This window comes from Simochromis diagramma, unplaced genomic scaffold (genome assembly GCF_900408965.1).
Source record: "Simochromis diagramma unplaced genomic scaffold, fSimDia1.1 OVJJ01000596.1, whole genome shotgun sequence".
Classification (NCBI taxonomy): domain Eukaryota; kingdom Metazoa; phylum Chordata; class Actinopteri; order Cichliformes; family Cichlidae; genus Simochromis; species Simochromis diagramma.
In genome coordinates this window covers 15,413,798-15,427,266 of record NW_024387245.1, presented here as the reverse complement: position 1 = coordinate 15,427,266, position 13,469 = coordinate 15,413,798, and the positions used below count along the sequence as shown (strand labels likewise).

Genomic DNA, 13,469 nt, shown 5'->3' with positions numbered 1-13,469 from the left:
ATATGTAGTACGCCTCATAAATTACTTTTAATTTAAAGATCACAAATAGGTATTTTAAACTTTATTTATACATGGATATTTTAATTATCACATTCTTATTCTGTCTGCCTCATCCATTTCTTCTCTCTCTGCTCCCTCATTTCCACCTCATCCTCTTCCTCCTCACTTCAAGCCTCATGCTCTGAACACATGAAAATGTGCATAAACATGCTTGTTTTTTTTCCTGATATTGTCAGCAGATTAGACATGGGACCGTCCCATGTCTGGAACGAGCTGGCTAAACAACAACAGCTGGTTATGAGCCAGCTAATGTAAGCCTAAACGTAATGTCAACTAATGCTGGGACCAGATGCCCTAAAAATCTTTGCAACTCTTAAGTAGTCTTATTACAGTCTCACATCGTGAGTGTCAGAATGTCAGATCCGCTTCAAAGACCGTTTCAATAACGCCGGCTAACAGTGACCAAAACAGCAACACTTACCGACAACTCACCTCAGTATGAGACAGAAGTGAGTTTCACTGACTCGTCGACTCGTATCGGACTCCTTTCACAAAGTTTTACAGCCTCCTACAGTGTGAATAGACGTAGACTCCAGCTGAGATAAATGGAGGACTGACATCCTGTACTTACTTCAGATGAATGGCGGCCAATCTGCAATCTACTGATGTCTAGCAGTGATATTTTACACAGTGTACCTTTAATGTGCACTGCTAGTTTACTTTTCTGCTTATAAAAGGCAGCATTTTGTGGTCTTTGCATGCATGAAGTTTTTTCCTTTCCCACTCAACTCACTTCACTGCCAGATGTTTATGCACCACTACTGCAGGTCATTAAATTTTGTTTTCTCCCTCCCATAGATTGTTTTGTCCCATCTCTCTTCCTTCTTTCCTCTTTCCCCTCACCTGCAACCACTCGAAGCAGATAGCTGACCCTCCATGCTCGTCTGGAGGTTTCTTCCTGTTAAAATGGATTTTTTTCTAGTCCTAGTGCTGCTCTTTGTGGATCGTCTGATTTTTGGGGTAGTCTTTCTAACACTGTAGGGTCTTTACCTAAGGTATAAATCACCTTGACACAACTGTTGTTGTGATTTGGCTCACTATTTCAATTTCATACTAAATGAAATTGAATCAAAGCTAAAATTCACATAATATTTAATAAATCTTTTAAATATTAAGAAGTATAAATAGCTGTAATAGACAGCTTGTGTCCTGACATAGATTTGTAAACTCACACCCACTCATGAAGTTGTTTTTTTTATAAAACTGCATGTAATTACAGGTGAGAAACAAGCAGTTGGTTAGCTTGCAGCCGTCGTTCTTGATGAAACCTGTCAGAAATAAAAATAATCTCCATGTGAAATTGAATCACGTTTCTCTGGAATACGATATAATTACTATGTAAATGACTGGCTCCACAGTAGGTCTGTAGAGCAGTAGTTGAAGGTGCCAACGCTAAAATCAACCGCTCATTAATTTACTTTCTCACTGGGTTACTGGGTGGTTCAGTGAGTTCATAAGAGTGAAAAGCAAAACAAGTTTTTAAATCGAACGCGTAGTCTGGTGTGCGCGTTTGATTCAAAACGTTGGCGTTTTGATCATCGAGCATCTGTGCTCTCTTTCTCATGAAAACGAGCACGTGCGTCAATAATATGCATACATACATCTGAAGCTATACCTCCATAATTCGTCACGAATGTCCCGACTGCGGTGCGTTCAGTTTTTAGTTTCATGTCATTTATTATGTATAACTCAGGTGAGGACATCCATCTCTTCCCAGACAACCACCTCCTCAGGTGTGTTTAAATAATTCAGCGGGCCCTCCCTCTCCTGCGTGTATGGATTGATCCACACTTTGTCCGTTTGATTCATGCTCATAATTTGTGTTTGTAGCTCAGTAGGCCACTACAGCCCTTTCGCCTGATTCCCTCCCTAGCTCCCAAAGCAATTTAATACATAACATTTGTACCAACATTTCTTTCAGACCCCTTTTTTCTTGCTTTTCTGTTTGTTTCTGAATCTATTCAGTTAGACTTGATTTCTTTAGGTCCTATTCAGTCTTTCTTCATTATTATACTGCCACACAGTTCATACACATTATAATTTAAGTTCTCTGTAGCCAAACCAGCGTGCTGAGGGTGAAAAAATAAAATATTTGTTTCATTTTATTTGGCTTACTGTAATTTTGGGCGTTCACTGCCTGTTCTGTTGATGTGTTTTGTTTAATGTTTCTTGTAAATGTAGATATATGGTATACTAATTACGTTCTCACCATCAATTAAATGCAGCACAAAATCAGTATTTACACATTTCTTTGCAGCCTTGGTGTAACTTCCCAAATCTTTAGAAAAAAATGTATGCTATACTATACAAATACATTAATTTCTTTATTTCTTTTTTTTTAAATTATTATTTATCGTGACACTAGTTTGTTACCTTTCTTTCTGTCTGCATTCTTTTTTTTAGGCTTATTCTGTTTACGATGAGGAGATCGGGTACTGCCAGGGACAGTCCTTCTTGGCTGCAGTGCTGCTGTTGCACGTGAGTTTACATACCAGCATGTCCAGGAAAAAAAAAAAGTATTTCAAATATAGTGTCATAGCTGAGCGGGGCTGTTTTATTTCCTTTGACATCGATACCCTTCCAGCTTTCAGAAACACTAAAGGATTGGCTTAATTTATTACATCCTCCATCCTATGTTTAATGTCTCTCAGAACTTGGTCAATAAGTACCTATAAAAGGAAATTTTAGAGGTTTTATTTGTTTATGTAATGTAGACGGCAACATTAAACCACCTGCCTAATATTGAGTAGTTCTTCCTTTGCACTGCCAAAACAGCTCTGACTCTCTGGGGAATAAACAGGTCCCCTCTTGGGATGGGCTGTGTTGACTGGGACCAAGCATATCCTACAATTGCTCATTGGGATCTAAGGTGTTTGGAGTCCAGACCAACTTCCTAATCTTGTTGTTGTGTTCAGGAGTATATGTTGCAGTAACCCCCACGCATGTGTCTCTAGCAAAGGTTTTAACAGCAGAACTCTGCATAGTCATAAGGCTTTAATGTTGGGGTTGATTTTTTTTTTTTTTGTGTACAATATGGTCACAGTGATCATCTGAAACCTGTAGCTTGTTTTAAAACTCCTCTGTGGTCCGGAGAAATGCCAACAGTGCCACCTAGTGTAGAAACAATGGCCATTTTTATAAAGCATCCGACCAGAGGATTTTTTTTAAAGTGACATTTTAGAATTACTTGGGGCACTTTGCAGTTAACTTCATGTGAAACCCTTGTTTTCAGCATGACTGAACGGACTTAAGGCACTAATAAGTAAATCTCTTGGTTTTCTTTAGATGCCAGAGGAGCAAGCATTCAGTGTCCTGGTGAAGATCATGTTTGATTATGGGCTCAGGGATCTTTTCAAGCAAAACTTTGAAGATCTTCATTGCAAGTTCTTTCAGCTTGAGAGACTTATGCAGGTTTGTATGATATAAACTTGTATAACTGAATGCTCTGCGCACCTGTACACTGATATATACTATTATATTATATAATGTAATACATAAGACCAGCAAGGTGTATTACTTAGCATTTAAGTAGAATTTTAGTGACCTCTTGCTGCTCTCCTTCCTTTCCCCCCCATATGCTATCTTTTTTTTTTTTATTACATCTTCTTTTTTCCCCCTCCTCCACATTCTTCAATCTGCTTCTCTAACCCCATGTCCTTTTGTGTCTTTATTGCTTTTCTTGCTTTCAACGTGTCTGTTCCAGGAATATATACCAGACCTGTACAACCATTTCCTGAATGTGGGCCTGGAGGCTCACATGTACGCCTCACAGTGGTTCCTCACTCTCTTCACAGCCAAGTTCCCCCTCTACATGGTCTTCCATATAATCGACCTGCTGCTGTGCGAGGTTCGTAATCTAAACACAAACCTCAGTGACTTCAATCGACAGAGGTAATGACTTATTAACTCATGGCATAGAAATGCCCTCAGCTGTTAAAGGCTGATGGGGTGTTGTGGTTACCCTGCCAATCCGGCAGGTGACATGATGTGACATGGAGACCCGAGTTTGTGAGTGGGGTAACTCGAGAATGAAGCACCGTAGGAGTTTTAAATTCATACCATAGGTGTGTCTACAAAAAATATTGAAGGAGTTTGAATCTCTGTGACCTAAACCTTGAGGTCAAGGTCAGAGGTCCAGTCTTCTGAAAATTGTTTGAATTGATAACTCAAGAAGGAAATCACCTCGGATTCTGAAATTAATTTTATACAGTGGTGTGAAAAAGGGTTTTCCCCTTCCCGATTTCCTTATTTTTCTTTTCTTGTCACACTAAAATGTTTCAGATCATCAAACAAATTCAGATATTAGACAAAGATGTCTTGATGGATGCTCAATCATCCAGGTAAGGAAATCCCAAAAAGTTGATTCGATTCATCTGGATGTAGCGTTTTTAGTGGAAGAAATGTTTCGTCACTCATCCAAGTGACTTCTTCACTTTCAGCTGAGGTCAGCTTCTTGATCATTCATGTGAAGAATGATCTGCTAGTTTCAGTCATTATGCAAATATATTGTTTACTAAAACTGAACTCAGCTTTCCAAAAATTAGGTTAATCACAGTCATGATTTAACAAGATGGGCAATTGCTTTTCACACAGAACCAGGTAAGTTTGGATAAGTTTGGATAAGTTTTCTTCCTTAATCAGTGAAATCATTGTTTAAAAACACAATTTATTTGGGTTATATTTGTGTGATATTAAACTTTGTTTAATGATCTGAAACATGTAAGTGTGACAAATATAAAAAAAACTGTATTAAATCAGGAAGGGCGCAACGACTTTTTCACAGCACCGTAGGTACCATAAATATCTTTTTTTTTTACCCTGGGAATTGAAACTCTGAATATAGGAAAACCCTCGTCTCATTAATCTGCTGAATGATGTCAGTCCAGTGATGGTGGAAGAAAGCAGCAGGACTTGGGATGTGGTTCAAGATTTAGGAATTTATGACCAGACCCAGGGAGACTTGTTTCAGATCACACAATAACTCAGACCAGGGTAAAGTCTGACCTTCCGGTGTAGCGGTCCAAGCTGAGCAGCTGTCTTCAGATCCTGTGGAGAGATATGAAGTTACCCCATTAAGTCAGACCGCTTTAACAAATCATCTGGGAAGAAAAGGAGCAGCCGCTGTGCTTATCCACATACTTAGTAAAAGTATATCCCTAGAAACAAGCACACCACTTAAATATGGGGTTTTATTATGAAAGCACTTTAGGTGTTTTATTTTTTCAAGAATAAGCATATAACAAAGTTTATGTGTGATTTTTGTCAGTCGCTTTTTTCATTAAAACTTTAAGCAACAGTAATTAATCAATTCATTTTGTTTTTTTCCCCCCTCAGGGCATTAGTGTAATCTTCAATGTGGCCTTGGCACTTTTAAAGGTAAGAAAGCCCAGACAAAAAACGAATTATTTTATTGTTCAGCCACACCAAAGTGAAAATGGGACAGCAACCTCCTTGTGATGAGGGGAAATTGGTTGATGATTGTGTGTAGATTGCAATTGTGTTGTTGGCAACACCCTCAACATCTGGGTAAGGTATTTATGCAGGTCGCCTGGCAGGAGGCAGCCTGAGACTGCAGTCACTCTCAAGCAGATTGGTGAAGGTTTGCAAATAAGTTCAGTCTAATTTTTAAAACACAAAAGTTGCTTTCAGCATGGCAGCTGACTGCAAGTGGTTTACTGACCTGGTCCCCGTCTTCGACGTGACCATTGAAAAGTCAATGAGATCACAAGTTTATTGCAATAAATTTGGTCGTGCTGCTCCAACCGCCGTCTTCCTTAGTGTGACTGTAGCATCAAACCAATGAGCATTCAAAGATGGCCAGAAGCTTTGAGTGGAAACAGAAATGGAGAGGTTGTGCCAACAGAACCTCAAATTCTAAAAGGTTTATGCATGTGAGACATGTGCAGCCTCACCCCTCTGTTCTGTGCTAAAAGCTATGCACGTGCTTTTTGTTAAGGGGACGTTGTGCTTGAAGAACACAGTTCCATCCATAAAATAAACAGGCAAAATAAAATAAATCTGTGGAACAACTTTTATTTCACCATAGATTTATAGACTTGGCCACAAACACAGTCTTTATCTTAGTGCTCACGTGTTCCTAACCAAACCCAGGATGTTGTCTTAAGAATTGTTTCTTCATTTAACAAAAAAGGAAATGAGTCTTTCCTTGACAGGCTGTTTAGGCTTGAGTAATGTAAATTTATGTCTAATTTACCTTTTATCTGCTTTTCCCCAGACATCGAAAGATGATCTAATCCAAACAGACTTCGAGGGTGCTCTCAAATTCTTTCGCGTCCCTGTTCCGAAGAGGTACCGCTCCGAGGAAAACGCAAAGAAACTGATGGAGCTGGCCTGTAGCATGAAGGTTAGTTTAAAGCAGAGCATGTAGTACTTATACCTGCTCAACCTGGCTTTTTCTTAAAGATAGGTGTCTTATTGTCATATTTTGTATAAATAAGAATAAACAGATGATTTTCTTAAAATATTCAGAAAACCTCAAACAGTAAATTATTAAACAAAATATATGGTACCAAATATGTGATATATGATCATTAGTTGATCATTCGCAGATCATTATGCACAAAAGTAAAAGATTTTTTTCAAGCAGTATTTCTCAAATACCACTAGGGGTCACTGCCGTGCTTTACCCCAACCTTAACAGATAAATCAAACACACGTGTCTTTTTCAGTATCTCAAACAGGCGCACTCGCACCTGTGTCCTGACCCGTTTTGAACTGTCTGGCCTAGTTTAAGGGACCTGACTTTGAAGGTAACTTTGGGCAGAGATATTTATTTGCACAGACTCTGTAAAGGAGCCAGCAGGCCGAGAGATTTGAAGTTTTTGGTTCTCAGTTAGACAGCTGGGCAGCAGGCAGATCATGTAATGATCTTCAGCAAAGAAATATCCGCTGGAAATAAATCAGAGGTATCGCTTTTGAATTTAAATCATAACCACCAGAAAAACACAGATTTTCTAGCTTATACTCCTTTTGGCTTATTTGACTTCTTCTATATGCTGTCTTTGAGTATTACACTTATCTGTGCTGCTTTTTTTCTTTAGGGATTCCCCGTAGCAAGTATGTTATCTGGCAAGAGAAAATAATTCCAAGAATTCATTTGAGGTCACTGACTACTGTAATGACTTCACTGGGAATTAAATCTCAGTCAAGGCAGAGTAATTTGAAGCTTGGATAGCAATGTGGGGTGATGACTGGCTGTATCAGTAACTAACCTGAAATGACTGAAGATACTGGCTGACTGGACTACAAATTGTTCTGGGTTGCAGCTGTGTTGGAAGCTTTATCTCAGATTTGACTTTATGTGATCTTTTTCCAGGTACACCCCTTTTTTTTAAAATGTATTTGTTTCATTTCGGGAAGTCAAAGTAGCAACAATTAGGTGGCTTCCTTTAAGGTGACCGGAATCTTGAAATTAATTATAAAAAATGTCTCCAAATTTATTCTCATAGTTCAACTTTCATAACTTTCTTCGTTGAATGTCAAATTTATTCCCTTCCCCTTTTTTAATTTCTTAATGTACCCTAATTCATATTTTTAAAATAACCAACATTATTGGAAAATGAACATGTATATAAAAATTCAACATCCTGCTTCCTAAGTCATTGAACTATAAGAGATACAAAACCTAAACAAGGCCATTTGTATCATCTAAATTATATTATCTGATATATAGCTTATCAACTTTACATTATATTCACAGCAGTGTTAAAGCAGTGCTGAGTATCTTTCCAGGTTGGGAGTCTGCAAACTATTTACTTAACTGAAGCCAGAGGTCATTATCATTATTAGATTTTTAAAGTCAGTATGAGATAAGTACTTGTGTTGTGCATTCAGCTCACAAACTGTATTCAAGACATAATCTCAGGGTCAAACCAGGTCATTTATGTTGTCTCAGTGTGCATTTGTTGCACCAACCTCCTCTTCTCATCTGCCAGCCTTATGACTTCTAATGCTAATATATGCAAATTACCCCAGAAATTTAAATAAAACCATAAAAGTTTGAATTTCTTTCTTGGACACTTTTAAAAAAACATTTGGTGCATCAAAGTTTTAGCTTGTGTTCATACCTTATAGTTCTGTTTTTGAGCTACTACACATGAGCTCGCGTGTGCAGATATGTTTGTGCACCTACATACAGTATTAGTAGTTGCAGTTGATTGAAACCTTTCAAAGTGAAAAATATTTTCTGTTTATAAAAAACTTTGGACTCGGGAGGTTTGTGGATACTCTCTGTACTTCATTGGCATTTTAATTATGAGCTGTTGGAGAACCAAATTTTTGCCGTAGATGTGAGAAAAAAGACAATAAAAGGATAGATGCATTAGAGACCTGCTGCCCTGAATAACCTTCTGTACTTTGTGGAGGAGAACGTGCAACCAAACACACTGAGAGAATGCATAAAGACACATAAATCGGAACAGCATGAAGGTCATGCTACATCATTAGGTAATGAATGTTGAGATTTCAACATGGGGAAAAGTATATAGTCAAAGTATGCAAACACTGTAGTGCATTGATTGTGAACCCTTAACTAAGGGCATTGAAAATCCACACATCTCACACATGTCTGCATCAGGAGTGGGCGATTACTTTTCCCAAGGAGCCACATGATAAGCTGGGTCTATCGTGGAGGGTCGCACCAATGAGATGACTTCAGTTCTCCTCAATATTAATTTTATCTCTTTATAAATTGGTACTGGTAAGATTAGATGTTACAAACAGTAGCAAACTGGCCAATAATACCACCCCGTGTGTTGTTACATGTTATTCAAATGCATGAATAAATAAAGCTGCAGTCGAGCAAAGATTAAAAGTCTTCTGTCTTTGTTTGCAAAAGACTTGAAAACCTCTCCACTGGCCGTCACATTAAACCAAACTTAGTAAGCTAGTTGTATTTCTTTTCTTCATCATTTGTTGTTTTACTCTTTCTGCTCAACAGATCAGCCAGAAGAAACTGAAGAAATATGAAAAGGAGTACCACACCATACGGGAGCAGCAAGAGCAACAGGAGGCCCCCATCGAGAGATATGAGGTACGTGGTTTTTCTAACAAAATATTTCAGTCCCTTTTCTTGTCTCGATATGTTCAATACAGGAAGGTTAAATGATGAGTATATTTTTCTTTAAAAAAATAATGGCAAAAGGAAAAAGAAACCAGCCAAAACAAGAATGATATGCTCCTCCTATTTAGCATAAAGCAGTCTCATCCTTCCTTTTCCAGGAACAAAATGTCTGGCACAGTGCATCACTTAAAATAACAATAAAAATACGGCAGAACAAAAACTGCATGGTTCATAACAAACCGTTATTCTGTTGGACTTCCTCTTCCTCCTCCTCTTATGTCTGTTGTTTATCTGCTGGGCAGGGCATTTAAAAAAGCAAAACAAAAAATGTTATATCATTTTTGTTAATGTTGGTTCTTCTCACGTGTCACTCTAATCTTTCCCCAGAATGTTTTGATCTTTCTCCACTGCCAAATACACAGAACCGTTATTTCTTTTGGCTCTGTGCATTCATTGCATTGCTCTGTGGTGTAGTGTTTAATAGACTGGCCTGGACAAATCTGCCATGGCGACCCCCTGGGGAAAAGGGGTGTGGCATAAAGTACCTATACATACCCATGCTTCAGTATTGTTTGGCTTGTTTGTTCTGTTGGCAAAATGATATGCTTAACACTGAGAAAAGTTTTAAAAGTGTAGGGGTGTTAGATGTTGCTTATATGGCAGTCTCAGCTCATTGCTGGCTAGTTACTAGCTCTATATAATTCAACTTTTATAGATATAAACTAGATGTTATTGCTGTGAAATTAAAAAGATGGCATGCTCTCATATAGTGCTGTAGGTGCATATTATTTAAAAATACATTATGAAATATTGTTCCATGCTTTTATAGCTCATAATGTCATGTTTTTGTTGATATTTAAACATGCCTTTGTGGTGGGTTACTAAATGACTTACAATTTACAAAACTTTTCAGCAGTAAAAATATTTTTTAAAAATTATATCTGTTCAGATTAGAGTTCTTCAGAAAACGTATATTATTAGAATTAGGATGATACAGATCTCGCTTAACTTTTCTTTATATTATTTTCTGTCTTTTTACATAGTAACATTATTATTTTAGTGGTTGGTTGGTTTAACCATTTCAGTATTCATGAATTATGTGTCATCCCCACGATTACCACATAGTGGTAAAGCAGCGACTATATTCTGACATTCATAGCTGAACAAAGTAAATCTATATTTCTTGTGGACCTTGACAGTCCTTGTTCAGCAAATAAAAACTACAAGGCCATAGAAAAGCCTTTAACTATACATTATGTCATTTCAAGGGTAACAAGATGGTTTTGTACACTACAAGATCATCCATCACTTCTTTTTTTTTTTTGTGCGTGTCCAAAGAAGTGTTTTGATCTTGGGGTGTTTCTATTTTTGCCATATAAGAGGGTTTCATCCGCTCTATGGTAAAGTCAAATGTTCACGCCAGTTTGAGTCATAGTAGTGATAATAAAAGGCGAGCTGGAGTTGTGTAGTCCACACTTTAATACAAGGATATGTAAATCCATGTACAAATGGATCAGGATCAGACGGCTTAAAAAGAAGAAAAGTGACACAGACATGAAATGTTTTAACAAAGATGGAAACGTTGACCTAGAAATAGAAGGAGAGGTGTTAGAAATTGTGCTAAGTGCTCCGACTTTATTCCCACTACAGCTGTAGATTGCTGTTAATGATGTACAAACCGGTTATGTCTTGTTAAACATTACAGACATCTCTTACTTTGCGGCTACGTTTTCACCTGATCAGAGTGAACTTTTATACTCTCAGTTTCATATGTATGTTGTCGCTTCGCTCTGGAAACTGCTGAACCAGTAAGACATGTTTGCACAATCAAACTTAACTCCATTTCCTTGCTCAGCAATCTCAGCGCTTTCCTTCCTCTTTGGTGGATCGCCACTTCTCCGTGTTCAGTGTCGTCTGTCTTAAACGCTTTGATTATTTCATTCTTAACATTTTTGTGTTGATTTGTGGTTGTTTTTCTCTTTTCTTCTTTCTAAACACTGCTTTTTTTTTTCTCTTACATTCACCATCTAGCGGGAGAATCGGCGTTTGCAAGAGGCCAACATGCGTCTGGAGCAAGAAAATGATGACTTGGCACATGAACTAGTTAGCAGCAAGATAGCCCTGCGCAAAGACCTTGACAATGTAAGCCAAAGAAGAAGAATATTTGTGTATGATTGGGTGTGGCTGTTAAACTGTCATTTGTCACTTCTGTTAGAACATCTAAAAAAGGTTATAGCAAAGATGATAGCGCAAGTGTTTTTGAACAGAAACTTTTTTTCCCCAATTCCTTGAAAAGAGAGAGAAAACTAAGAAGAAAGTAGGGCGACTCTGACTTTCATTGACCTACTGAGCACTGGGTTATGGTGTCTTTTGTGTGTCTGTGCATGTGTGTGTCAGGCCGAGGAGAAAGCGGACGCCCTAAATAAAGAGTTGCTGCTGACCAAACAGAAGCTGATTGAGTCGGAGGATGAGAAGAGGCGGCTGGAGGAAGAGTCTGCACAGGTTAGAGCATGTAACGCGCTCTCATCTAGAGTGAAACGTAGCCAGGGGAAAAAAAGTTTCCTGCTGATGCCTGATGTGTTTGTTTTTCCTCAAAATGTCATAAGAAACACAGGGTTACAGGAAGCAACTGCTGAAACAGAAGTCGAAATATTAAGGTGACCTGCTATGACTGAGCAGTTTTTATTGTGGACAGGTCCAGGATTCACAAGAAATATTGCATCGGCTGATTTACTCTCAATCAGTGAAGTTCTGTTTGTCTCTGTCGTTTGCAGGGTATGACAGCCTGTGTGGAACTGCTTGTCTTTGAAACAAGACCGCATTTTATACTTTCCTGAGCTAGAAGCACAGCTCATAGTGAGCATGAGACCAGATTTTTTTCTGACCTTCAAGTCTTTACAAAACAGCCGTTATGTGATGAATATACCCCTGTCATACCTGAAGCCTTACATCAGACTTGGGAAATGTTAAGCACAGCCATCTTTTTGTACATGTTCTTCTGGCTGTATATTTGCTTCTCAGCCAGTTTCTCTGCATGAGACACATTTCCACATACATACAACTCCCCATATTTTCAATTACAGAAATATTTTAAGAAAAATAAAACCACTGGCTCGCTTGAGACTTCATGTGTGGAGTTTAATGTTCTCCCTGTGTTTGTGTGGGTTCTCTCCGGATATGCTGACTTCCTCCTACATTCCAAAAACATGAACAGGGTTAAGTTAATTGGTGATTCTAAATTGGCCAGAGGTGTGGATGTGAGTTTGTATGGTTGTCTGTCTCTCTGTTAGTCCTGTCAGAGACAGGCGACCTGTTCAGGGTGTACCTTGCCTTTCGGCGTATGGCAGCTGGGATAGGCTCCAGCCCAGTCACAACCCAAAGTTAGATAAGTGGAAGAAAGAAAATGGATGGGTGCTTGCTATTGCTACATTCTGAAGGTGTTACAAGCAATTCGATTATTAATGATACCTACATTAATATGTTGACAGTACATACAGTAAAAAACAAAATATACTATTCCATAGGAATTAAGAGAGTAATTAGCAACCAGGTGTTGCTAATCAAATGCACTTGATTAAGTGATGATCTACAGATCTAGCCATCTCTGTAAAAAAAGCTGAGGTTTTGACAATTTCCCATTAGTGGAAGTCCCAGCAAGGTTAGACTGTTTAATGATCCAATACACTACAGAAACCCAAGAAGTACATCTTAGACTTCAGGTTCAGTTAGCATCTTAAAAGATAAAGTTCATGATCACACAATTTAAAAAACATGACTGAACAGTCGATTAGATTTACAGAGTTGCCTCTGAACAAACCGCAAGATTTCTAGACCAGTACCCTTTGGACAGATGAGAGCACAGTGGAGCTAGTTGGCTATAATGCACAGTGCCACTTTGGCAAAAACCAAACGCTGTATACAAACATATCCGCACAAGCACCTCATACCAGCTGTCAAGCACAGTGGCAGAGGCGTGATGATTTGGGTTTGTTTTGACATTTACAGGACCTGCGTACCTTGCACTCGTTAAGTCGACTATGAAGTCGTCTGTATACCAAAGTATTTTAGAGTCAAATGTGAGACTACAGTTTGGCTGGATTGGATCATACAACAGGATAATGATCCCAAGCACAACAGCAAATCTGCATCAGAATGGAAAAGAAAATAGTCAAGTTTGTTGCAATGGCCCAGTCAAAGTCTATTTTAACATTTTAAAGAGAGCCGAATGAATGCCCACAAACCTCAATGAACTAAAGGACCATTATAAAGAAGAGTGTATTTCTCCACAACAATATGAAAGACTGATAAAGTCATACAGAAAATTATT

The 13,469-nt window shown here is 38.3% G+C and overlaps 1 protein-coding gene and 1 long non-coding RNA gene across 3 annotated transcripts in view; one reads left to right on the top strand and one right to left on the bottom strand.

Annotated features, from left to right (window-relative positions):
• The window catches only part of LOC120714343, an 873,031-nt gene that overhangs the window by 252,598 nt on the left and 606,964 nt on the right, over positions 1–13,469 (bottom strand). The gene's annotated exons all lie outside the window — the stretch shown is intronic.
• The window catches only part of LOC120714308 (rab GTPase-activating protein 1), a 76,454-nt gene that overhangs the window by 50,169 nt on the left and 12,816 nt on the right, over positions 1–13,469 (top strand). For both annotated transcript variants that reach the window (XM_040000458.1, XM_040000457.1), the window contains 8 exons: positions 2,464–2,538; positions 3,346–3,471; positions 3,764–3,907; positions 5,395–5,436; positions 6,296–6,424; positions 9,020–9,112; positions 11,174–11,284; positions 11,540–11,644. In XM_040000458.1, the coding sequence (XP_039856392.1) occupies positions 2,464–2,538; positions 3,346–3,471; positions 3,764–3,907; positions 5,395–5,436; positions 6,296–6,424; positions 9,020–9,112; positions 11,174–11,284; positions 11,540–11,644 (825 nt within the window). The remainder of the gene's footprint in view (positions 1–2,463; positions 2,539–3,345; positions 3,472–3,763; positions 3,908–5,394; positions 5,437–6,295; positions 6,425–9,019; positions 9,113–11,173; positions 11,285–11,539; positions 11,645–13,469) is intronic.